Source organism: Falco punctatus, assembly GCF_963210335.1.
Source record: "Falco punctatus genome assembly, chromosome: 1".
In the NCBI taxonomy this organism is placed as follows: domain Eukaryota; kingdom Metazoa; phylum Chordata; class Aves; order Falconiformes; family Falconidae; genus Falco; species Falco punctatus.
In genome coordinates this window covers 122,203,395-122,230,131 of record NC_137580.1, presented here as the reverse complement: position 1 = coordinate 122,230,131, position 26,737 = coordinate 122,203,395, and the positions used below count along the sequence as shown (strand labels likewise).

The window sequence follows — 26,737 nt, the reverse complement described above, 5'->3', positions numbered from 1 at the left end:
GTTTGGATGCTGAGGCATGCTTGGTCTCAGCCTGCAGTCTGGGCACGTGCCCTGCTCTGAGCCAGACCTATGAAGTGACTGGGCTGAAAATGCGATGGAATCAGTGCCAAAAAGGAGCAAAGCCTTGCTTCCCTGCCTGGGGGGCATTTTAACTCTGCTTGTAAGTGCTGCATGGGGAAGGGGTGCTGGAGATACCCATGCAGGACAGGGCTGGGAGCTGTAGCACACTGGGCGCCCCTCGGATGAGCAGGGATTACACCTGCGATAGGAGGTGAAGGCTTCTTTCATCCTCCATTGGAAACCCCCATGCTGACACCCGAGTTTCCTGCTTGAAGCCTGGCAGACCTGGGAAAGGCTGTTCTAACAAGCTCAGTAAAGGCACTGCGCGATTTCTGGGCCACAACAAGCCTCCTGCACAAGATGCGGCACTGTCCCTCTTCCTCGCCCTCCCAGGGAAGGCGCAGCAGTGCCTGCCAGCTGCATGGCTGGCTACGGCAGGAGCAGGGCAGGGTGGGCAAGGGGAGGCTCCACACTCACCCTGCTCCATCCTGTGGCTGTAAAAATAAACAAACACACGGTGGGGGGAAGACCCTCCAAAAACATTGCTCATTTGTTTTGCTTGCCTATCGCAAATCTAAACACAATATTTTCTCATTCTTGGTCCTGTATGAATTTCTGACAGTACAATTGGAGGCCAGCGTCTGGAGCGTATTGTCTTGAGGAGCTTACCAAGGAAATCGAGAGTTTGGTCAGCAATTGTAAATATCCTCCTGTAATTGAGTTTGTTTGTTCTGCAGTGTGCTCCGGCGTCACAGGCTGTGGGACACCCTGGCACCAGGTTACTGGTGGGAAAGATCCGCTGCTCAGATAAGGATGGGAATAAACTCCACCCACAGAAATGCCACAGAAAAACCTCTGATTTATCCATTAATTGCTTTAAGGGGTGGTGAGTGTGAGTACAACAATGGGGTATTGACAATAATATGCCTCATTGGCAGGAAAAGGGCTTTCCCCTTGCTCTGAGGCTTTAGTGCGCTTGTTCTTGGAGTTATTAAAAGTTTGCAAATCCTGCAGTGGCTCGGGGATGCAAAATGAAAGACAAGTACCAAGCAAAGAAACCACATGTTGGAATGATTGTTTCCTGCTTGGGATGAAGCAAAATGCCTCTCTCGCTGTGAATTATGCCCAGTGCTGCAGGCTGGGAGTCCACTTGTGATGGAGTTTGTCACAAGGGATGTTTTAGGGGTTTTTAGGGTTCTTTTTGTGACCTACTCCTTATTTGTAGTTCACAGTATAGGTGGTGCCCCGGGTCCTAAGCAAGCACACTGAAATCTGTTTGTGGAAGAAAAATTGCTTATAAACCCCAGCCATTTTCTAAAAGACTGCGCATAAAGGTTAGTAGAAACTGGGTTTCAGACAGCAAAGGCTGTGGGGAGAGCAGGTCTGGCTGCTCCATGTTGAGGTGCCAAGGAAGGGAAGGAGCAGGCTGAGAGTTCAACCCTGGGGGTGCCTGAGACACAGTAACTGCTGGGGCTCAAATGAGAATGAGTGCTAGAAAAAATTGCTTGAGCCTCTTTTAAGTCCTTTGAGAGAGATGCTCCTAGGTCACGGGGCTTTTGCTCCCCACCCATGCAGCAACATGATGTGGTACGTTTTCTGCCCACAGAGGCTGGTAAACTGAGGCACAGCTCATCATTGAGCCCACTTCAAAGATGACAAAAATCCCACAGGATCAAAATCCTCAGCAGTGGCCAGGTCTTTGGATATAAGTGATAGTCAGCCAGTTAGGGCTCTGTTGCTGAAATCCGTGCCAAGCTGTCCTCCAGGGCACCCCCTGCAGCAGTTGGCCTGCCTGCAGTGCGGGCAGCGTGTCCCCAGGGCTCTGCCTGTGCCACCGGCGCCCGGCAGCACCTCCTGCTTGGCTGGCAGCTGTGGGAGAAAAGGAGCTACTTTCTGTCCTGTTTGTCTTAACATGCTTGTGAAAGATACACGTGCCACTGGGAAGGGCACGCCAAAGGCCACCACCAGCCAGAAAGGATCCCCCTGGCCCTGCGCACAGCCAACCCACAGCAGCGTGCTCCTTCATGAAGGGTTTTCTTCCCAAAGCCCGGTACAAACAGTCTCCATTCTGATGAAGACATTAATAAACCAAACCCAATTCCAGGGGAGTTAGGAGGGAGGAACTAGATGTGATACACACAAGAAATATCCTGGAACCCTTGAAGTCCATGGTTGTGTGCTGCTTGCGCCGTGCCATCGTCTCGGAGTTGCCTGCTCACCCGAGACTGCTCAGGGTCACGTAATCCCATGGGCAGGATTTCAGGGCTTTGAAAGGGCTTTTAAAGAGACTTTCTCTGTTTCACCTTTTCAGTGCTACAGAAATTGCCCCTTGTAGACAGGGGGTATCAGGCTACAATTTAGCGGCAAGTCATGCTGTTTCCACAACCTAGGCAAAAAAAAAGGGCTCAACAGATGTTTACCTACTGGGAATTTAATTTCAGTATATGTTTCCTTGCTAATGAGTCAGAGGTTCAGGTCTGTTCCCTATTACACAGTATGAATCTAGAAAGTACACCAGATCCTACTCTCCGTTAAATTAGGTTATGCTGTGAAAATCAGTGGAGTTGTTCCAAATTTGCATTAGCATAATTGAGAGCAGAATAGGGCCCAGCAGCTCAGCTGACAGCAATCAAGTCAGTGCAACTTAACCTGACTAAACCAGAGAGACTGCGAACAACTGGCTGGTTGTTTTATGACCAACCTAGACCGCTGTAAATGTTGCTTTTCCGCTTGGTGCATAAAGTGATTAGAAGATGCTTCAGTCCAGCAGTTTCTTTAAAGCCCCTGTGAAAGGCTTCACTATGATGTTATGTACATCTACGAACGGCTTGATCCCGAAACCTATGGTTGATGGGTACCTATGGAAGTGGAGTTGTGGAGAGGCATCTGCAGCCATTGCCATGTGTAAGACTGCCTGGTGGGCTTGTGCTGTTGAGCACTGGGAGCAGAGCAACCTGTCTCGGCTCAGCATGCAAACGTACCAACACCTGAGCTTTAGAAACCTGCAGCATTAGAAGGGGTGGGCCGAGGTGCAGAACCAGAGCCCGCTCTGCTCCTTGTAACATTGGTGGGACTCATTCACAAACAGCAGGAAATAAATTACGCTGTATATCTGATATCATGGTGCTGACAGCTGTGCGTAGCAGATATCCGAGGTTTGTGGGGAGAAGAGGTTGGGCATGTTGTATATCTTTTAAAATGCCTATGGTTCGAAAGGCAGGGCTCTATTGTTTTATGTTGTGCAGAGGCTGTTCCCTGGAGGATATCCTGTCTGAGACGACCCCGTGCCAGTCTGCTCCGTGTCTGTGGAGGGGCTAGATGGTTAGCGTGAAAAGAATTAAGTCATGCCTTTGTAAAAGTAGTAATTTATCTGCAGCGGCGAAGCAGGCGAGGAAAGCCTGAGATTTTGTCCCTCTTGTTGGTTTTTTAGTGATGTGCCAGCAATCCCACTCCTCAAGGCACCCCTATAGGCTGCTGGGCACCCCCAGTGCTCACATAGGTGTGCAAGGATGTTTCAATGTCAGTGTTTGCTTGCACTGTCTCCTGTGGGGAACACGGCCACAAAGGGAATCACCCAACTGCAGCAGTGTGAGCGAGCCCTAGCTGGGGGTCTCCGTGTGTTGTGGTGCTATTTGGCAAACGCTCTGGGAAAAGTCATTTATTCCAATGAAACTGCCCTGCTCAAGGATTTTTGTAATACCCCAGCTCTGACTTATTTCGCCTGCCTCGCTGGATATGAAAAGAAAATATATCATTTAAACTAAATAACGCACCAAATTATTTTGTACGTGGTATACAGTTTTGCTCCTGATGACTTTTTCCAGCTGTGGTTTAAAGGATGTGCTCTACTGTGAGCCAGCATCATCCTTGGAGAGACAGATCCATGAAAATCTGTCTTCAGGGAGAGCAGCTGGTGAGGCTCCGGGCAGTTTGGGCTCCTTGCCCATCCTGTAACTTATCCCTTTGATGCTGGTGCTGCCAGCCACACCAGCAGAGCTGTGCATGTGGGAATGCAGGATGTTCCCAGTTCAAAGGGGATGGTCGGGAGGTTGGGATGGGATGGGAACAGGCCCCAGGGTGGGTGGCAGCAGCCATTCTGTTCCCATAGGTTCTCTGTAAACACAGGCAAATGGTTCTCACGCATCTTTTTCCAGTGAAAAGTACAGATTTGGTGACATCAGGATGTTTTCTGAGTCTGTGTTGTGTTTGCTGAAGCTTTTGTTTAGATTTTTAGGTTTTCTCTAAAAATAACTTCAATGTCCTCTTCTAACATTCTCAAAACTAAGATGGCACCCTATTTCAGAACAAGGTATTAGAAATAGCTTCAGTGTTTCCTCCAATCAGGTAATTTAAAAAAAAAGTAGAAAAAAAGAAAAAAACCCAAAATTTGAAATAAAGAGTTAGGATTTGTTGAGCTATTTTTTTCAGTCAATCCAAAATAAGATTCCAGCCTTGCTGCCCCCTTGCAAGTGCAGACACATGCCTGCACTGATGCACGCCAGGACAGAGCTGACCACTGCCCTTGGCCTCCAGTGATGCTTCTGGGAGGGCAGAGGCAAGGGATGAGCCATCGCATTTGCAGTTTAAACCCCATTTTGTGAGCGAGGCCACAGGACATGGCAGCGCCCATCACCCTGGCCGGCAGCCACAGGGCCACAGCCCACGGCAATTTAGCTTGGCCCCAAGGGTGACAATTTATCCGGCCTTTCCCTCACTTTCCCAGTCAAGTAGGTCATCATTAAACTTGCCTGACCTTAGCTTGCTCTTTTAGCTGGATTCTGGTTCCTGAGCAATGCCAGGGCAATTGGAGAGGATTTGTTGTATTAACAGCTCTAAATCACAGCCCTGAGATGAGCCACCTCACCAGAACTTTTCTTGTGGCTCTTTTGCTCTCCCATCCAGAAAAACAGACGGTCACCGCCCTCCCCTGCATCTATAGAAATGCATCACAAATTACACGGGGTATGTGTTTGAGTGCATGTGTGTGGAAAAATCAGGTTTTCTCAGCTTTCAGATTTTACAAGAATCGGCAAAAATTTGGATTACACTTTCTGCCAAAGAGGGAAAAAATCTATTATTTGCTGCTGTTTGGCAAGTGTGAGAGGTGAAGGGGCATGCGGGCCAGCGCTGTGATCATTCCCTTGGGCTGCACCAGCAAGGATATTGCTTCCGCAGAAGTTTTAAAAGAAATAACTTGTTTCAGCACTTCATTTGGCTACAAGTTCCTTTGGAATTGGCTCGAGTCTGGCTCTTAATGAGCTGAGAAGACTGAACGTCTTCTGCACCCAGCCTTGATATTCACCAGAAATTCAGCTCTTCTTTGTTATATACTTCTGTGAGCAAACTAGAGATGTGGGCAAGGCAAAGATTTTTAATTCCCTGTTGGGGGGGGGGGGGGGGGGTTCAAGATGGTGCAGAGCTGCAAGTCCCATGGGACGCCTTCCTGGGGATGGGCCACTGCTGTGTGCTGTGGTCTGAGGAGTGATGGGGTGTCTCAGGCTCATCTTCTTCCACCCAGCACGGACATGATACCACAGGTCCTTGACTTTGGCGGGTGGATTATGATGAGGCTGCTGCAAATGCTGACTCATTTGGCGGCTGGACACAGCCCATGAGTCACCGTGAATCACGACCGTTGCATCTTGGGGTGCATCACTGCCCTTCAAGTCTTTGATGTGAGCTATATGTATAATTCCTTGGAAACAGCTACCCCTAATTAAATCAAAGGAAAAACATCACTGGAGTTCAGAGCCTCAATAAGCAGGAAAAGCAAACTCCAAACATGAGCATTTAAGCCCATATCTGGCAGGACACACTGAGTTCTGCTTCATGCAGCCAGGAGCTTCCAAATGGCACCGAGTATTGCAAATGACACAATGAAGCAGATCACAAAAATTGCTTCAATATAGCTTAGAGATGACCAGACGCAAGCAGCCAAGCTCAGCTTTTCCCCATGCAGCAGGTCCACAGGGCGGGGTTGCCACAGGCTACAGGGATGTGATCAGGGAGGGTAACCTGGTGTCTGTGGTCTGCTCCAGAGGCCACTGAAATTATTCATCAAAGTCCCAGTGCTTTCAATTGACTTTTGCAAGGATTGCAGGCGTGTAAATACGCTAATCGACTAATTCAGCACTTAAGCACATACTTGAAGCTATACAGCTTTTTAAGTGCCTTTATGACTGGGAGCCAAGACAACCAGGGAACACACCAGATCACTTTTCGCTGGCTTAAAATCAACAGCAGCTTTGGCGTATCCAATACAACAGCCATCTTCAACTCCCGTTTCTTCCTTCCTCTCCCACATGAGCCAGAGAGTTCAGTTCAGAGCTGCAAACTTGCTGCAGTTATCACCTCCATGCTGGAGCCAATGGCACCTTCCTACCAGCCTGGCCCCAAAGTGGCCCTGCCACTACTCATTGTCCCCCAAACCACAGTTTAACCCTAATAGCAACCCTACTTACATCCATGCATCTTTCTTTTTTCCCCAAGTTTTTGTGATTGCTTGAGGCTGCAGGTTTGTGGCAGATTTTTTGGATGAGCAGGGCTCAGAATGCCACGGGCAGCGTTGCTGCTTGGGTTAGACCAAGGTCTGCACGTCTTGTGTGGGAGCCCAGTTAGCTGGTGCCGTGTGGTGCATCCGATACTGCAACCGGGCAGGAAAGGCCAGGTTGGTCTCTGTGGCTCCTGCTCTTTGAGTTTTGATAAATACCCTGTTCACCTTTTCCTCCACATTTTTCTTAGCTGATTCCTCTGGTTCAGCTTAGCTGAGTGGGAGAGCTGGGTAAAGCTTTCAGCAAAAGCCTGTGCCCCAGGCAAGCACTCGGGCTGCCAAGCGTTTCTCCTGAGTGTGCATGCATTCATGAACACAAGAAAGAGTAAGTTACACATCTCATCTCAATAAGAAGATGATAAATACCTTTTCCTCTTGGACATTTTATTATCAGGGGTTAGTTTCGTTAGTAAGTGCCTGCACTTTTTCCTCTCAGGCAGAGCGCTCTTGACTCAGTGATTTTTGCTTTGGGTGGTGGTTTATTTTGCACAACAGCTGCTAGGAGGCAGCAAAGGCTGTAAACCCAGCCATAAATCCAGGCTGTCAGTCCTCTGTGCCCAATTGTGACAAGAGAAAAAAAAATATTATTAAGCTGTCTGCTTTGTTGGCTCGACTTCCCTTCACTTGAGGCAATTTCCTTTTGCAGTTGAGTTAAACCATCCAGGGAGATGGTTGCTGCAAGGGGAGCTGTGTGTTAACTGGGATCAGCGTGTTCCTGAGTTTGACACTTTTGTTATTACAGATTATTGCTTTTAGTGCTTCTTTAATAAGGAGGGAAAAGTGCACAAACTAGGAAAAGCTAGTGAGTCTCCAAACAATGTGCACTAGGTGAGATTCGAATTACCTTCTCCGACCCACTGTGTCAGACCATGCCACAGCTGACTTTTTTAAGAGGAGCTTCTCAGGGGCAGTCTTTCCCTCTGTCAAGTGATTTTGCTCAGAAAGGGAAGCCAGAATTCCCTTTTAGCTTCTTGCCCTTGGGGTGCAAATCCATACACGATGAACATCTATGAGATGCATCGGTCCTTCTAACCCTCACTGGGGTGAAGGGCTGGTGGAAAAGCTATGTGTAGGAAAGCAGGAGGTGGGAAAGCTCGGCTGGTCCAGGGTCTGGACATCTTCCAGCACAACTCTGGCCCTCAGGGGCAGGCTGGGAATGGGAGCTGAAGGTGGGATTTTGAGAAGTGACATTAAAGAAGCTGTGTGCCCTGTGTTAGCTTTGGTGTGTGATCTGGTGAACCCAGACAGTGTCTTTCATCACTCCTGTTGCAACAAATGAGGAAACAAAAAAACCCCACAATATAAAGAAAAGTGTTTGGTGAGCAAGAGAAATGGAACAATTTATTGCCAGTAAGTAAAGGAAAATAAAACCAAATGGGCTTAAGGGATACCAGAAAAACAGCCCTCTGCGTTCTTCTTACCAGAAAGGCAGACATACTGTAGGGGACTGAGGCATGTGATTCCTACCAGAGCTGGTGTGGGTTATGTGGCTGTCTCCTGGCTGGCTGTAAAAATCACTTCCAATATGTGTGTCTGTGGGGACGTGTAAATTAGGGCAGGGAAGACAGCCCAGTCAAGTTCACAGCCCTGATCCAAAAGAAGATGCTATTATTTCTGACTCTGCTTGAATCCCTCTTGTTGCCACTAGCAAAATGCTCTTAACTGTTGGTGCTCAGGTTGTATTTACTGTGAATGTGGGAACTCAGAGGAGGCCATCTGCCCACCTCAGGGCTGAGAGGGGCCCTACCTGCTGGTTTTATCGGATTGCAATTACATTAACATCTTGATGGTTGGATTTAAGATTTTCTGCTAATAGAAGTGTGGTGGTGTTAATGGGCTGGTGATCGGGAGACAGGGTTAAGGGGCCATCGCTGCAGTGGCCGTGCAGGTGTGGGGCACAGTGCACACCCCACAGCAAGCTGTGAGTGCCTTGGCTGTGAACCTGCTGGCAGAGTTTGGGTTTGGTTTGAGTCTCTGTATAATTCCCACTTCTTTTTGTGATTTCTGGGAAGAAAACCCCAGGTTGGTTGCGCTGTGGGGCATGTTGTGCTGCTGACATGAGTGGTGCTGCAGTGGCATTGCTGTGGCGGTGCACAGCCCTCACCCAAACCCTCACCCACAGCTCCCAGGGTGCTGCTGCATCTCCTCTGGCACGCAGAAACTGGCTCGTGACCACTGCTTGGGTTTCTGCATGGATGCACAGCACCTGCACCCAGCCAAATGGTCCTGTCCCCTGTTTTGCACTGTGGTTCACAGGCAGAGGAGGGCTCATCCTTCGTGAGCATCTCTCCACCCTCTGGCCACACCAGAGGCAGGAGGGAGATTTCCTTTGCAGTTAGATGGGGCTGAGAGGCAGCTGTGACTTTCAAGAACATAATCAACACTTTAGACTTAGCTAAACATGGATATTGTTTTGGGTTACAGCAAGGTGTGTGCTTGAGGCAGGGCAGCTGTGCTGGTCTGGCTCCATATGTGGCTGCTTTTACCCTGGGGTCAGGAGAACCTTGGCCCAAGTTGGATTCAAGCCACTGAACTGTGTTTGTAGGATCGATGTCAAAGTGAAACATGGGCAGGTCTGAGGGTGCCACCACTAACAGCTACTGTCATCTGCTTGGGGAAAAATGAAAACTGGCCACAGAATACATAGTTTTTATATGTGTGCATGGAATTACTAAAACCAAAACCATCCATTTATATTTTTTAACAGTTCTAAACATTTTTACTGCCTAATCTGTTGCAAAGTGCTCGTGCTGCAGGTTCAGTCTTTCCTGGGTTAAAAGGAATGAATGCTTTTCACAGGCTTTCATATGCTCCTTCTCTGTTTGTGGTTGTTGAGTTCAGCATTTTTGGTGTGTGTGTTTTAAGGAGTGATTCACTTATTTTTGCTCAGGGCTAGCTCAGTTTCAGCTAGGAGCAGGCCAAGGAGGATATGGGTTTGGTTTTGCAAAACCTCATCAATGACTTTCAGTTTGCTAATCCAAACCCAGAACTAAAGGGTGGCTTGGGTCCAGCTTCCAATTTATCTAAAATGAAGTGATTGAAAACCAAAGCTGAGGTTTGGGAACATGGATCTCCCTTTAACCCTCTCTTGCTCCATCAGTTCATCTTCTCTTTGCAGAAAGAATGAGAAAGAGACTTTCTAAATGAGCACCAAATACCAGAAAACTTTTGATGGCATCCTTTTTGGTGACATGCTTTTTTCCTGATTGTGACTTATCTCCAGCTGGTCTCACTTTTTGCAGAGCTCAGCAACACACTGCTTTGGAGGTGTAACTGCTGGGGGGGAGTCTCAGCGTGGAGCAGATTTGCATCCAGAGCAACACGGACATGGTGTGGCTGTGGTGCCGATACTGGTTTGCTTACATCCAAGGAAGGGCCTGGGCTGTCTCCAGGGACATGAGTGAGCCCTGGCAGTCCCAGCCACGCAGCCTCTCCCCAGCCCAGCCCCTGATAAACCCAGGATGTAACTGGGCAAAGGGACATTGTCCTGTTCTGTGGCTGGGAAACAAGGCTGAGAGACAGCAACAGTTTGCCCACGGAGACACAGCAGAGCCAAACGCTGAATTCAGGGTTTCTAGCTCTTTTTCTGCTGCCCCTGACACAGGCTTACCTTTCCTTGCTGGTCTCAGGGCCACTGCTTGTAGAGGGTACAGGGGGGAGCTGTGATTTCAGTCCTGTTGGGCAAGGGGATTCTTTATGTTCCTGCATAGGGAGGCTGTGCACAGTATAACCCTTTTGACTCTTTTTTCCCGTCTCTTTTGGGTACGCTTCTGTGTAAGCAGAGCAGAGCCCTCCGCACAGCCTGTCGCCCGTGGCGTGGAGCAGCTCAAACAAAACAGTTCATGTCAGAGGATTTTATTTCCACTTCAGCATTTCAGATTTCCGAGAGCCTCCAAAACACAGTGCTGCAGTGTCTGCAAGTGAGCATGAATTGAACATCTGGTAAAGGTTAGGGTCAAACATATAAATGGGGGAAGCACAGCACATTTCATTAAAATACTCAATCTGTGACGTCAATTGAACTGATCAAGCCCTTCTGCATTGCAGTTTGGGAACCATTAACTTTATCCAGTGGAGAGTGTTTATATGGAAAATATGAGGCCAGGAAGTTTCTCCTGATTGTGATATTAAGGCTATCAAAGGAGCTCGCTCTTCCTTTTTTTTTTTGAAATCTCTCTGTGTTGCTCTTCCACCCCGTTACTGTAACACCAACCTCTGTCCTGGCCCCTACAGGATGCCACTTGCTGTCTCCTCACCAGCTGAGCCATTGTTGCTGCCTTCTGCTTCTCATGGACTTGGATGCCACAGGAACCTGTGGAGTTGCTCTCACTTGTCCCATTTTGCAGGGAGCTGTGCAAGGCGGCTTCCCACCACACGTGCACAGATTGGCCACTGTCCAAAGTACACTTGGAAGAATTAGGATTAGGTTTAGGAGTGTAATAAAAAATAGCTTCCATGGGAACAAAATTTCTGCTTTTGCAGTTGTTTAAAAATCAAGACGGTATGTCTACATGGACACAAAATATCAGGGGATTGATGTATGACACCCTGGTGTGCTCACAGAACGCTTACAGTTGTTGGTCTTCTGCATAAAACATTAAAGGCCTTATGTTTTTCTCCAGTAATTCTGATTCATTCAAAGCCTATTTGGTTCCTGCCAGGCAAAAAGAGGTCTTGATTTCTGTGCTCCAGGAAAAAAATAGCTGCCACAGAATGACTTGATTACAGTGTCTGGTTCTTGGAAATCTGACCTGTGGTAAAGCTGGAAGCATTCCTTACGTGCCCATAATGCCTATGTCCCCTTACAAGTTCCTTCTTGTTGCACTGCAGCCCAGCCGTGCTATGGAGATGGCTATCCCACCAGGACATATGGCTGTATTTTACTTGTGACCACTCATGGTTGAGCTTCTTTAGCTACTGTGATAGCACCAGGGTAGGTGGTCCCTCCTGAAGGACAGATAGAACTTCATGCTGGCACCTCCCTAGACCCAGGCAGCTGCCTTTGGGGATGATGCTGTGGATCTTCCTCTCTTGGACCATATCCTGCAGGTCCTTTTCCAGGTCCAGTGGCCTGAGCATGCTCAGGACAACATGGCTGGGAAATGCTGGGGCAGGTGTCTGGCTTCTGACCACCTTTGAGCAGGGCAGAAGGGGTTACATCACCAGTTGGATGTATTTTGCTGGCTGGCTGCAATTTGCTCACAGCTACGGGCTATGCACCTTGGTCCCAAAGAGTAAAATCAGAGCAATTACTTTTGTTGTGTCCCAAAGTATCTGAGAGCTTGGCAGATGTCTGGGGTGAGACCACCCGTTCAGGACAGTGCAAGATGGGCCTGTCTGTTTTCCCACTGAGCAGGGTCCTGACCCATATTCCAAGAAAAACAAGATTAGGAAAGAAACATCTCCTTCCCTTTACCTCCCGAGGGTATTCGGTGAAAAAAGATGAGGATGAGGAGGAGAGCTGGGGCTGGAACTGGGAGCACCTCCTCTCTCTTCCCTTCTCCCTCGGTTATTCAGGTGACTTAGCCGCTGGTACCCTGCAACCAGGCTTTGATTTCATCCTCTCAGTGACTAAGTGTTCCGAACACATGTGAAGTTTATGGCTGTGGTAGGAACTGAGCTTCTATGTTCTGGATCCATCCATTTGAGTTTTGATCTCCTTTTAGCCAGTCCCTTATGTCCACAGTTTTTCTGACATCTGTGTATCAGGAAGGGAGTTTTATCCACTGTCTTAAACCCTGGGTATATATTTCTGTCACTGAAGTCTTTTCTCGAAATTCTCTTACCTTAAAGAGATAGTCAAATCTCACCCACTGCACACACCTTGGCAATGTTAGTCATGGGCCAGTTCAGCCTTGGATTTCTTGTAGAAAGGCCTCCAAAGCAAACTCTTCCTCCTTGGAAAAGGGGGCTCCCCCCTGCAGGTGGGCTTTTTTCTTTTTTCTTCTTTTTAAATTTGAAAGAGCTTTTGTTTAAGTTCTGAGCAAGGCCGTTGCTTTCAGTGACCTGATGTCAGGCACACCAACCAGCTGGGAAAACAAGAGAGCTGTAAAAGCAGCAGTCCAGCAAAGACATGGATGAAACCACGAGAAAAATGGGTTTCTTGCCATGCAGCTGGGTGGTCCACATGAAGCCTGAGTGTTGTGCTGAGTCTTGTGAAACTTAACACACCTCTGAGTACAAATATCTTCTCTGCAGGATCAGATGTCTCATTTACCTCCTGTTACCTCCCAAGACTTTTCTTAAAGCCATGTTTTGGTGTTGCTTTGAAACTGCCCTTGTGAAGATGAAGGACAGGTACTGGGGTTGGCTACTGATTTCTACCTGAGCTGTGAGGATCTGTGGCTTCTTAGGAGGTTTCAGCCTCGGATCTGAGAAACACTTCGATGTGAATCCAGAGCATCAGGATGACTTTGTTGAGTCTACCTCCTATGGCAGCAACTGCAGATACTGCCACAGGAGACCTGGGGATGTAACACACCCAGGTGTCAGAGCACAGCCTCTTCTGGTGGCCTGAGCTTGTGACGGCCTTCAGTAAAGCTACTCTGGCTCTCTGACATTGTGGCCTGGGTCAGGTCATACAGATAAACCCACCACCTGTGAAGCAGCATACCCCTTCCTTGCTATCCTGTGGTCACCTTGTCTCCAAGCGCTCCTGGTGCAGATTGGTCCCAGCACGTGGTGGCTCAGCCCTTCACCTTCCCTGCTCCTCCCACAGCAGGGGTATGGCAGGCTTGTCATGAGGAGATTGACCCCTGCCCTTGGAAACAAACATCTCAAACATGTACTCAACAGAAAGGAGAGAGGACCTCTAGAAAGTGGGGGGATGCATGGAAAGACCTGCAGCAAAATTGCTGTATCTGTGAAAAATATACATCCTCCATGCTTTTTCCGTGTGAATCTAATCTTTAAATCCTTACACTTACAGACACATACCATCATACAAGTGAGCCGTTCACTTCATCACTGAAGAACTGCCCATGTCTACTATGAGGCTTCTTGTACACTGTTTTGTGGTTGAGGGCCATGCAGTTAGGCTTGGGGTTAGGGTTGGGGTTGGGATAACGCACCAGTGTGGGTCATTCTAGACCTCTGTGTGTCTCCCGTAAAATAGTGTCAAGGGAGCATCCATTTGATAAGGCAAGGCACAAAACTTATTTTCAAAAACATGTATGTGAAGCTCATGAGGTCGTGATCCAGGATGGGTCAGCCAACGTGCTGTTTAAAAAGCATTACAGTACGCAAAATGAAATAATTTTTCTCCTTTGAATCATGGCAAGCAACTGAAGTGCTTCCAGACCAGAGCCAACTGTTTGAAATTGGATATTTAACTTCTTTTGTGTAGTTTAGTGCTGAGTCTCCATGTTGTCTGAGAAAAAAAAAAAAAAATCTTTCAAAGTCAAAAGGATTTGCCAAGCATGAGAATATTATTTTGCGCTCTAATTAGTTGATCTGTCAGAATAAGAATGAAAACAGCACTTGGCTGCACTTAGTTTATTGAGGTACTGCCCTAACCAGGACAATGTTGATGGTGGAGTTCAGACTCTTCACTACCAGGAGGTTCAGCCACCACTGCCCAGACGTAGCCCTCACATTAGCTGAAGTGTGATCAGCGAGGTGGCACCAGAGGGGACAATGGTGTGTACCAGTCTCACACTGCACAAAGCTTTCCTTTGGTTTGGTTATGTCTCTGCACCGAGTGGGTTCATGTGGGCTGCAGCTGCTGAGCTGCTGGTATGCATCATTGACTCACAGACAAAGATGGCACATCGCTAACAATGACTAGAGCATCTATGTCCCAAGGGATTATTGATTATCTCAGTATAATTGTGACCAAGAACTGCTAAACATTAGACAAAAGACAGAGTGGTTATATTAAATTGAAAATAGATGTCCCTATACAGTGTGGCACTCAGCCCAAGAGCATAAATTGTTGTATCATCCTCCCTTTTCACAGGATGACCTACCTCTGACACAAATGGTGGGTTTAATGCCTGGAAGATTTAAAGCTTAAGCTCTCAAAATTTCCTCTTTGGCCACCTTTGCTACCTGAAGATTAAGTGTGCTGCTAATCAAAAGAAGTTGCTGAGCAATTGGCTAAAAATGTTGAAACAATTCTCAGAATATCATGTGTTTATATCAGTTTTGCTTCTGATTTGTCTCCACTGAATCACCCAATATACAGTTAAATGCTACCAGGTAGTTAATTACTTACTTGAAAGCATGAAAAGAAGTAATTTTATTCACATATTTATGCATCAAGTTGGCCATCTGCTTGAAGATCTGGGAAACCAGGACCTCAGCAGCCACTTGGAGACAGGAAACGCGATAGTGTTTCCATATAAGATTTTCCATACAAGAAGCAGTAAAGCAAAAGTAAACACCAGCGAAAACAGGCGTGAGCCTCTGGCTGCAACCAGAGCAGCCGAGGGGCCTTAGAGACAAGGATGTACACACCCACGTGGCTCTATCCATATGTGCTTCCCCTTCTGGAACCAGTTTATTGACTTGTGGGCTGATGTAGACAACTGGCGACATTTTTGTGGGGTCATAATTTATTTTGATCTCTACATTTCAACTTCAGTTCAAGACTCGAGTGGATCTCATTTGTATCCTACCAGTAGATGAAAGTGTTATAGCCGTTTTTAGGGAAAAGCAACCTGAAGTATCAGTGTAGAGCCCAACCAGAACTATGGCTATTGAACTGACTTTGCAACAAATCATGTAAAACTCTAAGCAGTGCCTGATTTCAAAGCAGAACCATATTTTTGCAGTCCATGCAGACGGGTCTGTAGAACACCACAGGGGTTTCGGCCAGCTGGACTCAGCTCCGTGGCTCTACGGAAAGCTCAGGGCAAACAAGTCCTCATTTCATGTGCTTGTGAGCATTCTCATGGTCACCTTCCCACCACCTTGACTTCCACTTCAGGTCAGGGCTTTTTGGTCAGTCGAAGGATACATTTGATTTGAGTTCAGCTGAGCTTGCGTTCAGAGAGGCTGAAATACATTGACAGGAACAGAACAAACCCAGAATGTTATGAATTAACAGTAACAAGACGTCCAATGAATGACATCAAATCTTGACCGAAGCCAAGCCTACAGTGATATACAAAGAGCCAGAAGACAGATAGGAACTGCAGAGGAAGCCAAAAAGGAACAACGCAGCTATGATAAGACAGCAGCCAGGAAAGAACAATGAAAAAATAATTTGGTCTAAATTTGCAGCAGAAAACCATGCCTGGTGCCAAGAAAGATACCCAAGGAACATGGTAGGACTGACTGCAGTATAACTGATGGACCTAGACAAGAGAGAAAGTGCAAGTGGCAGGAGCAAGGCTGGAAGAAAGAGTCCCAAACTTCCTGACAGCATGGACATGGTTCCCTCCTTGTCAGAGATGAGAAACTCCCAGGAAAAGTCCCTTGCTGCAGACTGCAGTTCTGCTTTTGTCCGAGGGAACATAACATTAAAAGGTGGGTGTGGAAGAAGCAGAGGGAGGAAAAAAAAAAGCGCCTTATGGTAAACAGAGTGGAAGTGGGTGAGGCAGGGGAACAGGATCCAGTTCAGACTGACACATCAGTTATTTATTACTGTTTGTATCCCGATATCGTACATCTCAAAAGGAAGGCAAAGGCTTTGTCCTCAAGGGTTAGTTATCAGCACCCGAGGGCAGCTGGCAGCAGTGTGGTTCCCAGGACAAGGGACCACGTCCCTGTGGTGGAGGTGGCACCAGGCTGACATTGTGCATCATCCACAAGGTGTGCTGATGGGAACGGGAGCTCGGGGTGCTGGGACGGCGACAGGCTGCTGTCACATTTAACATTTCCCTGTGGGCAAACAAACTAACTAAAAGAAATGCAGGTTGCTGTGAAAGAAGGAAAAGAGAGGTGACAACACTGGTTAGGTTTCAACATAGTGGGAATGGCACAGTCAAGGAGCCCATCCCTATTCGGCAAAACACATAGGCATGTAGCTGTAGGCATCGAACAAGTCCTGCAGCCTTGACTGAGTATTAGGTATAAGCCTTTTCTGTTTTTCTGAATTAAACTGATGCTTTAAAACCTTTGCAAACTGGAAATCAGGGACAGCAAAGCCAGTCTTGCTCTATTTTTCATATTTATTCCCAGAGGCTTGTTGGCAAAATTGTACTCTGTGTACTTTTACAAAAGGGATCTAGGACATAATTTGAATAGAGAGCTATATGTGATAAAAATCTGTTTATACCACAACATCTCCAGCCAAATGATTGACGTATACATTTCTGTCCTTCCATTGATGTAACTTTTCAATTTCCTGTTGATGTCTAAGCTTGATTTATTTTTCCATTTATTTGGGTTTTACAAAAAGCACTAAAGAGCTTGGCACTTGGGTCGCGTTTTTTCGTCAGTTCAACCCTCTTAGTCCTCGATCACTTCATTGTTTCTGCAAACAATGAAAAAGAGAGATGGAAAGAACAGCTGTGAACAGCTGGCTTGTTCGCCAGGTGTCTGACTGGTGTTCAAGTATCCTCTTTTGATGGAGGCCTGTATTCCCTGAAAAAAAAACCCAAAAAATGAAATTCAGAGTTCACTTCATGTGCTGCCTTCACATGATGTGACACAGTTTTGCAGAGATCCTAGCAAGGAGCCTGAAAAATCAAAACAAACAAGAAAAGCTGCTTCAGGAAACCTCAGGGGGGGGTTTCTCTCCAGTTGCACCCCAGCTGAATTGAGCAGAGAGCTCTGCGAGACCTTCTTATGCAGATTTTGCCAAGTTATTTTTAGAGAATCCTTCCTCTTCTCATCACCCAACTCCTCTCTGCCTTCTTCACCCAACATCATATGGAACAAAGCAGTGGTCGGGATTCAGACCTGGAGACCTCTGGTTGTGCAGACACTTCAGCAGTGGATGCTCACGACCATGGTGACTCCTGCATTTTATCCTGCCTGCAAACCTGCGCACTTGGGCAAAGAGCCTCTATCTATTCCCAGCTCGTAAGAGCTCTCTGATTCCTTGAAAAGTAGCTACATGTTGCCAGTTGTCCCAAGGTAGAAGAGTCTTGAAAGTGAATCAAGACAAAGCAGATTGAACTCAAAAGCAAAACTGATTTATTGCCCACAGATTTGTAACATGATCACACCAGCACTCAAACATGTCCCAGGAACAGTGATGTATTCCTTACATCCTGCCCCATGGAGGTTTATCCAAGGCAAACAGAAAAAGAGGCAAACACACACGTCACCCTGAGGAAAGACATACAGATTCTGTGGCAAACAGAACCGGGGAACTGTTCAGCAGCTCTGTCTGCAATGGCAAAAACTGGCGTGCAGCACTGCCACAAACTGGAGCCTTCAGTTCCTGACCTTCCCCCTCTCAGCCTGGGTACTGCAGTTTCTCCTGTACATCTTCAGCACCTGACTTTTCTGGGAGGTCACCTAAGGGTGCCAGCACCTATTTTCCTCTTCCAGGCTGCAGTTGTGCTGGTGAAGACATTTCCATCCCCAACACACCCCCAGCTCTCAGTGCACCAAGTGCCTCTTGCTAACATGCTCCAGCTGCTCAAGTCATAGTGAGCCAGATCAGCAAAATCCTGATTTGCTGGGAATGAGGAAGGAAAGAATCTTCATAATTAATCTTCATAATCTTCTGAATCTTCATAAGTGATAAAACAAGAAGCTGTAGCACTCACTTTGTGATTTCTCGTATTAAGTGCTTTACTACCTACAATAATAATTGCATTTCTGGTAGCCACAATGTAGTTAACAGCCCCAGTTCAGCTGAACACACATGCCTGAGCTGAGTGCTGTGTGCACCTAAATCCATCCCAGTTCGGCAAAGCGTATGAACATGTACTTCAGTGCCAGGGAAATAATGGAAGCGTGTCCTTAAAGTCCTGGCTAAAGCTATTTGGGCAGCACCAAGTCAGAACAGTGGAAAGGGTGGGATAGTTTATATGGTGTAATTTTGAGATTGATCGTAAACTCAGATGGCCTAAGCAAAAGGAGATTCACTGAATTTGGTGCAACCATGTCTATATCACTCTGGTTTTGTATCTGCATTACCTTGATTAGCTCTTGCAGAAGATACTTTATGGGGCAGAAGATAAACCAAGTGAGCAGCCCAGCTCCAGCACAATTGAAACTCAGTTTGAGTCTACTTCACCCATGCCGGTAAGTAAGACCCATTCCAGGAGACTTGCATTCAATATTAAACATTTTAACTTCCTTCTTCCTGGTTTTTAGTCATTTTACCATTAATAATAAGGCAGCATTTATGTTTGCATATACTTCTCAAGCAGCTGAGGACAAATGGACTGACTCAATATTTGACAGCACATCAAACTAGGTTTGCCACAGTTTGAGGTAGTTGACCTCTCATTGGAAAGTTACCTAAAGATGAAAAAATTAAGCATATTCCCTTTCTTCAGGTATTAATCATCTATAGGCTCTCACCCTACAGAGCAGCACTGCTTAAAATGCACCTACACTCTCTCTGTTGATTCAGCCCAGTTGTGTTGATAAAGTTATAGAGATTTCTCTCACATGTAGAATTGGATCACTGTTCTAAAATCAAGTCATGGGTTTTACCTTCCACATCAAATCTGTCTTCCCGGTTAAGAAAAAAGTCAACTAAATTTTAAACTATTTTATGTGAACATTCAGCACCATTTGAATTACAACCTACTGGAAATCACGACAAGGATTGCTGTCTGACTGTCACACCCTGTGACCCACTGGCTAGTGCCAAGCTGTCTAAACCCTCGGCCCCTTTTTCATGCATCATCCTGGACTCGTGCACACTCTCCTAGTAAAATTATTTTTTTTTCCTGCAAAATCCCTATCCAAAGCAAAAAACATCACAGCACAAAATCAGATCCTTTTCGGTTTTGCATCTTGCAGCACCAAATAGAGCCAGTTCTGAGGCCAGCAAAGCCCTCCAGCAAGGAGCTTGGGTCGGAGTAAACACCAGCACCCCATTTCTGTTTGATACCTCTCAGCTGGGACATGAGTTTGAGGGATATATTTCACCTGGAGCTTTGAGACAAAGAAAAAGCAATCAGAAAAATAGCTGATCAGCATCTGCCACCTCATGGCCACTGCCTTTATTTTACTGAGGACCAGATCCTCTCCAGCTAAGACTTTTCTAGTAGGTTGATTTGCAGATAAAGGAAATTGGATTTAAGTCAGTAAGTTGCTCTGCTGAGTACAATGGGCTGTGGGTGAAAAGCATTTGCATGAATGTGGTAGCAACGATGCTGAGGCTTTTGGGGAGAGGAGCTGAAACATGCAGGCAATATTAATGAGCAACGCTTAATATGGTAAGATTTCAGTCTCTGTTTTGAGCTTCTGGCTTTTTTTCAGCATGATTCAGGATATGCTTAACCTCAGGTGTCAGCTGTCTCCCTCACCTCTGTAGGACTACTGACGGTCTCAGCGTCAGACGTTTTGCTGACTAGTGTATTTGTGGGTTTGGGGTCCCAGGAGGGAACTGCAATGCAAATAACCGAGCAGACCAGTTCTGTACCATAATGACTATTTTGTATTTTTCCTTTTCCTTCTGGAATTTCTATTCCTTTCTCAAAACCAGAATTTTTGTAACTGTTTTCTAATGCCGTAGAGATCAAACGGATAACAAATGCACCTCTAAAGCGGCGGGAAATGGTTTAACCGCTGCACTCAAGCCCTTCCTGAGAAAGAGCATAGTACAGACCCTGAAAAGTAACGGTGCAAACAGACTCGTTTCTCTCTTCAGATGCTGACAAAGGATTAACACCATTGAGCAAAAGAACTTCAAAAAGCAGAAATCTCCTTCCCAACAGGCGGTGCGGTATCTTGCACAGCGGGATCTGCTTGAAACCCGGGGGACGCGGGCACGGGCCGTGACCTTGCGCTGCCGCCCGCTGGGCGGGGGGCGGCGGCAGCCGGAGCGGCTCCCGGGCCGTGGGATGCTCCCGTAGGGAGAGCAACAGCACCTACGTGTGGTCGGCTGGGCTAGGTAATCTTGCAAAGCCTGAGCCGAAAGAGGCCTGCAGGAAAAAGCAGAGGCATAAAGTGCTGATACTACTGCGTACAGCTTGCTGTGCTTCGCTGGGGTTGCTGTGAGTGCACGGTGCTGCCACGGCCCCCTGTGTGCTGCCGGGCTCCTGGCTAGCCTTTGCCTCCGGTTGGTTTTAGTGGCACTGGCCCCTTTCCACCAAAGTTCTCAAATATACTACTTCTTGCACTACAGAAATAAGCAGGCAACGGGGGAGACCTGGGCGAGCAGCTCCCTGTAGTGCAGGGGGGCAACAGGGGAGACCTGGGCGAGCAGCCCCTTGTAGTGCAGGGGGGTGTAAGGGAGGCGATCCAAGCCCTCTTACACCCTAGTAGAGCCTGTGTTAGAGGAAGGCAAGACCCCGAGACCTATAGCCTAAATACACACTTATGTGCAGCCCCTTACAAACGCCAGAAGCAGGTGTTTTCAGCACCCCAGAGGTATCCCCAGGAAGGAGCCCAGCTCAGTGGGCACGTTTCCACCACCAGTGTCTGTGCATGATGTGCATAACAAATCTGTTTTCATTGGATTTGCTCTGAGCACTTGAGATTTGGACTGTAGGTATCGGAGTAACTGTGGTTTGGTTCCTGATCACACCAGGTTTCTCCCCACTGCCCTTAAATCTCTGCAGTTTCCCTCTTAAGTTGTGCCTTCTTGTACAGGGAACGCAATGGACTGGGGCAGCTGCCTGCAGCCTCTATGTGTCCACCTTTGCCGTCCCCGGCTGCAGAGACAAGGCAGGACAAGATGCTATTCAGGACATAGGTCCGTCCTTTCTGATACCCTGTCTCAGTCCATTCATTATTCTGTTTGAAATATGCTGGGATTGCTGTCATCCATATTTCCCTCTTTCACACTGCACCAGGATTGAAGAGATTTATTTCCTAGGGGCCATTTTTAGCGATGACACTGCAGTTAAGCCAATTAAGCCTGGCAGTGACGGCTATCTCGCTGGGTCGTGCTCCGAGGTGCAGCCAGCTGGAACTGGGTCAGCTGCGCCAGGCGTGTTGAGCAGTATTTTCTGTAGCACACAAGGCTCTGCTGGCACTCTGGCTACTCGGGCTTCATCTGGGAAGCACCAGGACTGGAAACTGCTTTTTGCTTCCGTATGGCTGAATCTAGCAAGGCTGGGTCCCTTTTGGGTATCCTGCTGTGTACATTCATCTCGATGCATGGTGTGATGGGTCACCCTTCTGAGCTCTAGTGTCTTGGATCTACCGGCCAAAATGCTGGTGTGATCAGACCTAACTTGCCATAGTCAAAAAAAGCTGTCACAGCAGGGATCTATTATTTAACTCCTGTGTTACATGAGGAGATGCTGTAGTTTCTCACAGACGGCTTTCTTCACTTCAGCCGTTGCCTGCAATCCCTTTGCAGTTTGTGCTGTAGTTGCTCTCAAAACAGAGCACTTGTAGCTCTCTCCCACTAGAACCTCTTCCCTAGACATTCTTTTCAAAACCCGTTTTTTCTGTGATCCTAGAGAAGTTTTTTCCTGTTTTTAATAACTTGTGAACTTTTGTACTGTGAAATTCACTGTACAATGGCTTCAAGCAAAAATTATTTAAAAATATGTAAATTTCTGTTATGTACATTCTATTCCCTCTTCTCTCATCCCAGTTGAACTGGGTGTTTGCAGAAGAGGTGCTTTCTGTCCAGAAGTGTCTATAAATCGAGGTGGACAAAACAAAAGAGGGGGGAAAACAGAAACCTGAGGGAAGAACAGAGTGTGGAGTTGCACTGGTGGCAGCTGGTGGCCTTGGGTCTCCAGTTGGCAGCTCCAGCCCTCTGGGTGGGTTTTTTGTCAGACATTAAATAATGAAATAGTGGAACAAAGAAATAGTGGGCTCCAGCCAATCCACTTTTAGAGGCTATATCGCAGGTTTTGTGTGACCCACCATCTCTGCACTCTGGCAGAGCTGGTCTGGCCTTTGAAGCCATTGTAGCCCAGGTGAATTTTGGACATCTGAGGGAGGTGGGTCCCACAGACACTGTCTCGCCTGTTGCTGCTAGAGCCAGCCTGCATGAGTGCAAGACAGTGATTTTTCCTTGACCATCAGTCAGGTTCCTGGTACTGCCTGGGGAAGCACATGCACAACTGGCTTAGGCTTTTCCCAATCCTCCAAAGGTCCTGAGACTCTCACTTGCTTGGGGGAAATGTGTTCCTGCTCACTGCAAAGCTGGAGGAGCTGTCGGTACTCCATCAGCGCAGATGCAAACAGGGATTTGAACAACTTTTCTTAAGAAAAGGATGCAGGCATAAACAGTGTGAGGAGGGCAAGGTGCCAAAGGTTGGTGGGGGACAGTCGGCCAAGGAGCTGTGGCTGCAGGATGGGCAGGAGGGAGCAGCATCAGGCAGAGGAGGGGTCAGGGACACTGACCCTGGGACTACTGCCAGCTTGCTGCAGCGAGGCTTCACTATAAAAAGCCCCAGCATGTGTGCAGGCAAGGTCCCCAGGGTGGTGTGATGCTCCTTCTCCTGGGACATGGGTGCTGGCAGGTGGTATTAGACCCTGGCAATCCTTGGGCACGGGAATATTAAACAGTGAACATCTATGGTCTGCTCTGGACATGGGTTGGGAGGAGGGAATAAGTAACGGTATTGAAGTCAAATCCCTTTGTAGACTTCATTTTTCAATGTGCTGACTCCAGACGCAGGCTGCTTTTCCAGCTCAAGGACAAGGAACACAACGAAAGCATGAATGCTCCTTGCTGCAAACCAGGCCCTGGGTACAGCCTTCAGGAGGTGTTTTAAAAGTATAATGTATTTTCACTCTAAGACAGCGTTTTGAGAAGCTGCAGAGATGTAGAAATATGGAAGCTTTTCTCTTTCCAAGAGATCACGTCTGCGGTAACATGGAAGGTGGTGCAGTAATCTAGTACCGGGTTTTACACTTTGGGAAGTCCCCCTAAAAGCTGGCATGAGGCCTATCTAAAGTGAACACTTAATGTCATGTATGTCCCAGCTGCAATATTAGACAGGAATCTGAAACCAAGCTGTTTGTATGGAGGACTTCAGAGGAGACAATTCAGGTCTGGCAAACTTGCTTGTACTAAATAATGGCAAGTGAGAAAAATCCTATTAACTTTCTTCTGTGAGCACATTTTCGGAATCCAGGCTGCCATCTGAGGACTACTTTGAAAGACTTTAACATAAAATCCCCCCTCTCTCTCAACGTGTGAACCATATTGTATTTACTACTTCGGTACTAAGTTTTTGTAGCGCAACATGATTGAAATTTAAGACCATAAACCCTATCGCTTTTCAAAGTCGCTTGTGCTTGTGAGGCATTTTTGAGGGATTTTCAAAAGACTTTCAGTTTCCCAGTGAGCACTGAAACCAAATCCCAGTTCTGATCATCATTGCTTTGGAGGATAGTGCATAATTGAAAGCCTTAGCCCGTCTTGAAGAATTTCAGTTTCATCTAAACTGTACTGAACAGCCAGATGCCTGGTCTGCTTCGGAGGTGGCCACATGATGTGCAACAGATACAGAACATGAGGGTCACACAAACGTGTGTCTTTGGTGCCATGGGGTTCTCTCCTCCCCGCTAAGCGTGCCTCTTGCAGCGCCAGGCTTGGGATTACTTCTTGATACAAACTTCTCTGCTAAAGACCCGTGACGGCAGATGGTGAGAGATGCAGCTGATGTTGGCCTTAAAATGAATGGCATGTGTCGAGGTTGACAGCCACAGGATGGATGGCCTCATGACATATTTCTTACTCACAGCTTAGACACGCCAGATCGGATTCCTGCTGACACGTAAAGCCCTTTTCCACAGCTCTGGCAGTGCTAAGAGCTGAGGCAGCCTAATCTTTTCCAAACCCTCCTGCACTGTAATGCTGACCAAAACTTTGGAGTTTTGTGTCGAAGCAGTGAGCGTGCTGACATAGGGTCTGTGGTGCTCATCAGCGTCGCCTCCTGCCTTTTGTATGTGGTAGCCTTCCTGCTAGCATATACACTGCTACACATTTTTGTTTTTTCCAGAGCAGGGGTGGTCTATCTAGCGCAGTTTTCTAGGGAAACAAGTAAGCGCTCTGTGGGCAATGCATGGCAGCTATATGTGTCCCGGCTCACTCATCAGCTTCTGTGATGCAAATCTGGAAGATGCAAAAAGTACTTGCGTGTTTTGTGGCTGGGCAACCTAGCACTGCTGCCAGGCGGAGGACAGCCACATCGCAAACTTCACCTTTTTTTTTAACAAGCAGAGGATCCACATAGGCAAAAGAAATTTGTGGTGCCCAAGCTACAGAAATGCCCCAGTTGTGTTGTGCTTTTTTCCGTGTGAGACTTGAAGGGGACAGAGCAGCCTGCGGGAAGCAGGCTTCTACAGCTGCGTTTGTGCAAGGACTGGCTGGGCAGTGTTTGATAACCGTATTGTGACGTGTCCCAGTAACCCTGATATGGAATTGGGTAATAAAAATCTTTAATTAATTTTAAAAGCCCTTCTGTAGCATTAGCACGGGGCAAAAAGGTCTTAGTTGCAATCGGAATCAGGCTCATTAGATTTTGAGAGAAGTTACTTTGCAAATGACTTTTTCCTTGATTTATTTCTGTATTCATTTACTAATTACACAGCTCAGTTTTCTTCAGCCCGCAAGCCCAAACCCACTTGTAGAAGGGATGTTCTGCAAAATGCCCCTAGAGGAAACCCAGTTTGGTACCTGCCCATCAAGGAAAGAGAGTCCCTGAGCAAGGGGGCTGTTTTCCTGTCAATGTAGCATTCAAATTTAGCTTCTGCCACTGTAGGCAACGTGGCATTAAAAGAAGGAGCTTAAGTTATTAAACTGAGCTGCTTTAATCATCCAGTTCAGGGAAATCCATTGCTACAGGAGACCTGAGGATTAATGTATTTTTACCGCAAAGCCAATACATCTATTCTGATCAGTTAGCAGTCGCTCACTTGTGCATATGAAACTTCATTCTCCGGGTTTGCACTCAATAGTATGGGACCAAATGGAGTTTTATTTGGAGATTGACCCTGTTACCTTGAATCTTATCATTCTGGTAGCTAGTTATGTTATTTTGCTTCTGGTTTTCCTGATCTCCTGCGTGCTCTATGACTGCAGGGGGAAGGATCCCAGCAAGGAATATGCTCCTGAGGTCCCTGCAGACACCCAGCCTCCGATCCGGCTGGTGGTGATGCAGCAGGGCTCCCCCGGCACCCGCTGGGCAAAGGGGCTCGTCTCTGGCTACGAAAACTCCTCTGACCTGCCAGGGAAAAGGACTACTGTTGTGTAAGGGGACCCTGCCTCAGAGCTCCGGTTTCTGCCGATCAGCTTGCCTCGTCTGCTATGTTTACTCTCCGTTTGCAAAAGGATAATGCGTTCACAAGGTAAGTTGAGACGCCAATTTATTTGATACGGTGCCATTGCCAAGGGGGTCATTTTATGTTCAGCTATGTTCTGCATTGATATAGGCTTGCAGTCCTGCCTGCCATCCATAAAGAGACTAATTTCCATTTACGCTGCTGCTGCCTTGCAGCCCACTGGCAGTCAGAAGCAGTGATGCTGTTATCCACTCGGGCACCGAAGAGGCCTTGGTTTAATCTCAAGTCATGCTCGGTACCATTGTTTTTGCGGGAACACGGTGTTTTTCAAAGCATCCCATCCCAACGGGCTGAGCTGCGCTGCTCTGCAGCCTCGGCACATCTTTCTCAGCCGGCAGAGTGCAAATGACCTTGGAAGGCTGTTTATCTCTCCAGTGAGAAAAGAAACGCTAGGGATTTTAAAAGGCTAGAGATAGTGTCTTTCTGATAGAAGCCAGCTGCTGCTCCCATCAGAATTTAATACTTTCCATGTTGTCTATAAACTCCCCAGAGGGCAGTGCCAGCCCTGCCTTGGCACTTATTTTCCATAGGTAGAACATAAGCTCTGCTTTTACAGTCCGGAGCACCCCTTGCCCCACACAAATCACCTGCCAGGATACAATATGCTTCCTGGGAAAGCTGGGCGCAATGCCTCCTACCTGCGCGAAAGCATGAACCGGGGTGAATTTACCAGTAACGACAGGCGTGTGTCTCTGCCACCGTCTGCCCCACTGAAACAGGAATTTCTGACCCTCTGCAGCAAGAGCGACCTACGTCCTGGCTTTCAATGTGCATCTCCACGTGTCTGAC

The 26,737-nt window shown here is 47.3% G+C and overlaps 2 protein-coding genes across 3 annotated transcripts in view; both read left to right on the top strand.

Annotated features, from left to right (window-relative positions):
- Window positions 1-1,933: 1,933 nt before the first annotated feature.
- On the top strand, window positions 1,934-25,860 carry SMIM36 (small integral membrane protein 36; the record flags this gene model as incomplete). The annotated part of the gene is made up of 1 exon (XM_080375141.1): window positions 1,934-25,860. The coding sequence occupies exon 1, from the start codon at window positions 25,531-25,533 to the stop codon at window positions 25,858-25,860; it is 330 nt and encodes a 109-aa protein (XP_080231267.1). The 5' UTR covers window positions 1,934-25,530.
- The window catches only part of MMD (monocyte to macrophage differentiation associated), a 43,889-nt gene continuing 42,997 nt past the window's right edge, over window positions 25,846-26,737 (top strand). Inside the window, exon 1 of one of the 2 annotated variants that reach the window (XM_080374180.1) lies at window positions 25,846-25,954. In XM_080374180.1, the coding sequence (XP_080230306.1) occupies window positions 25,914-25,954 (41 nt within the window). In that variant the 5' untranslated portion in view covers window positions 25,846-25,913. The remainder of the gene's footprint in view (window positions 25,955-26,737) is intronic. The other variant, XM_080374179.1, reaches the window with a different exon arrangement.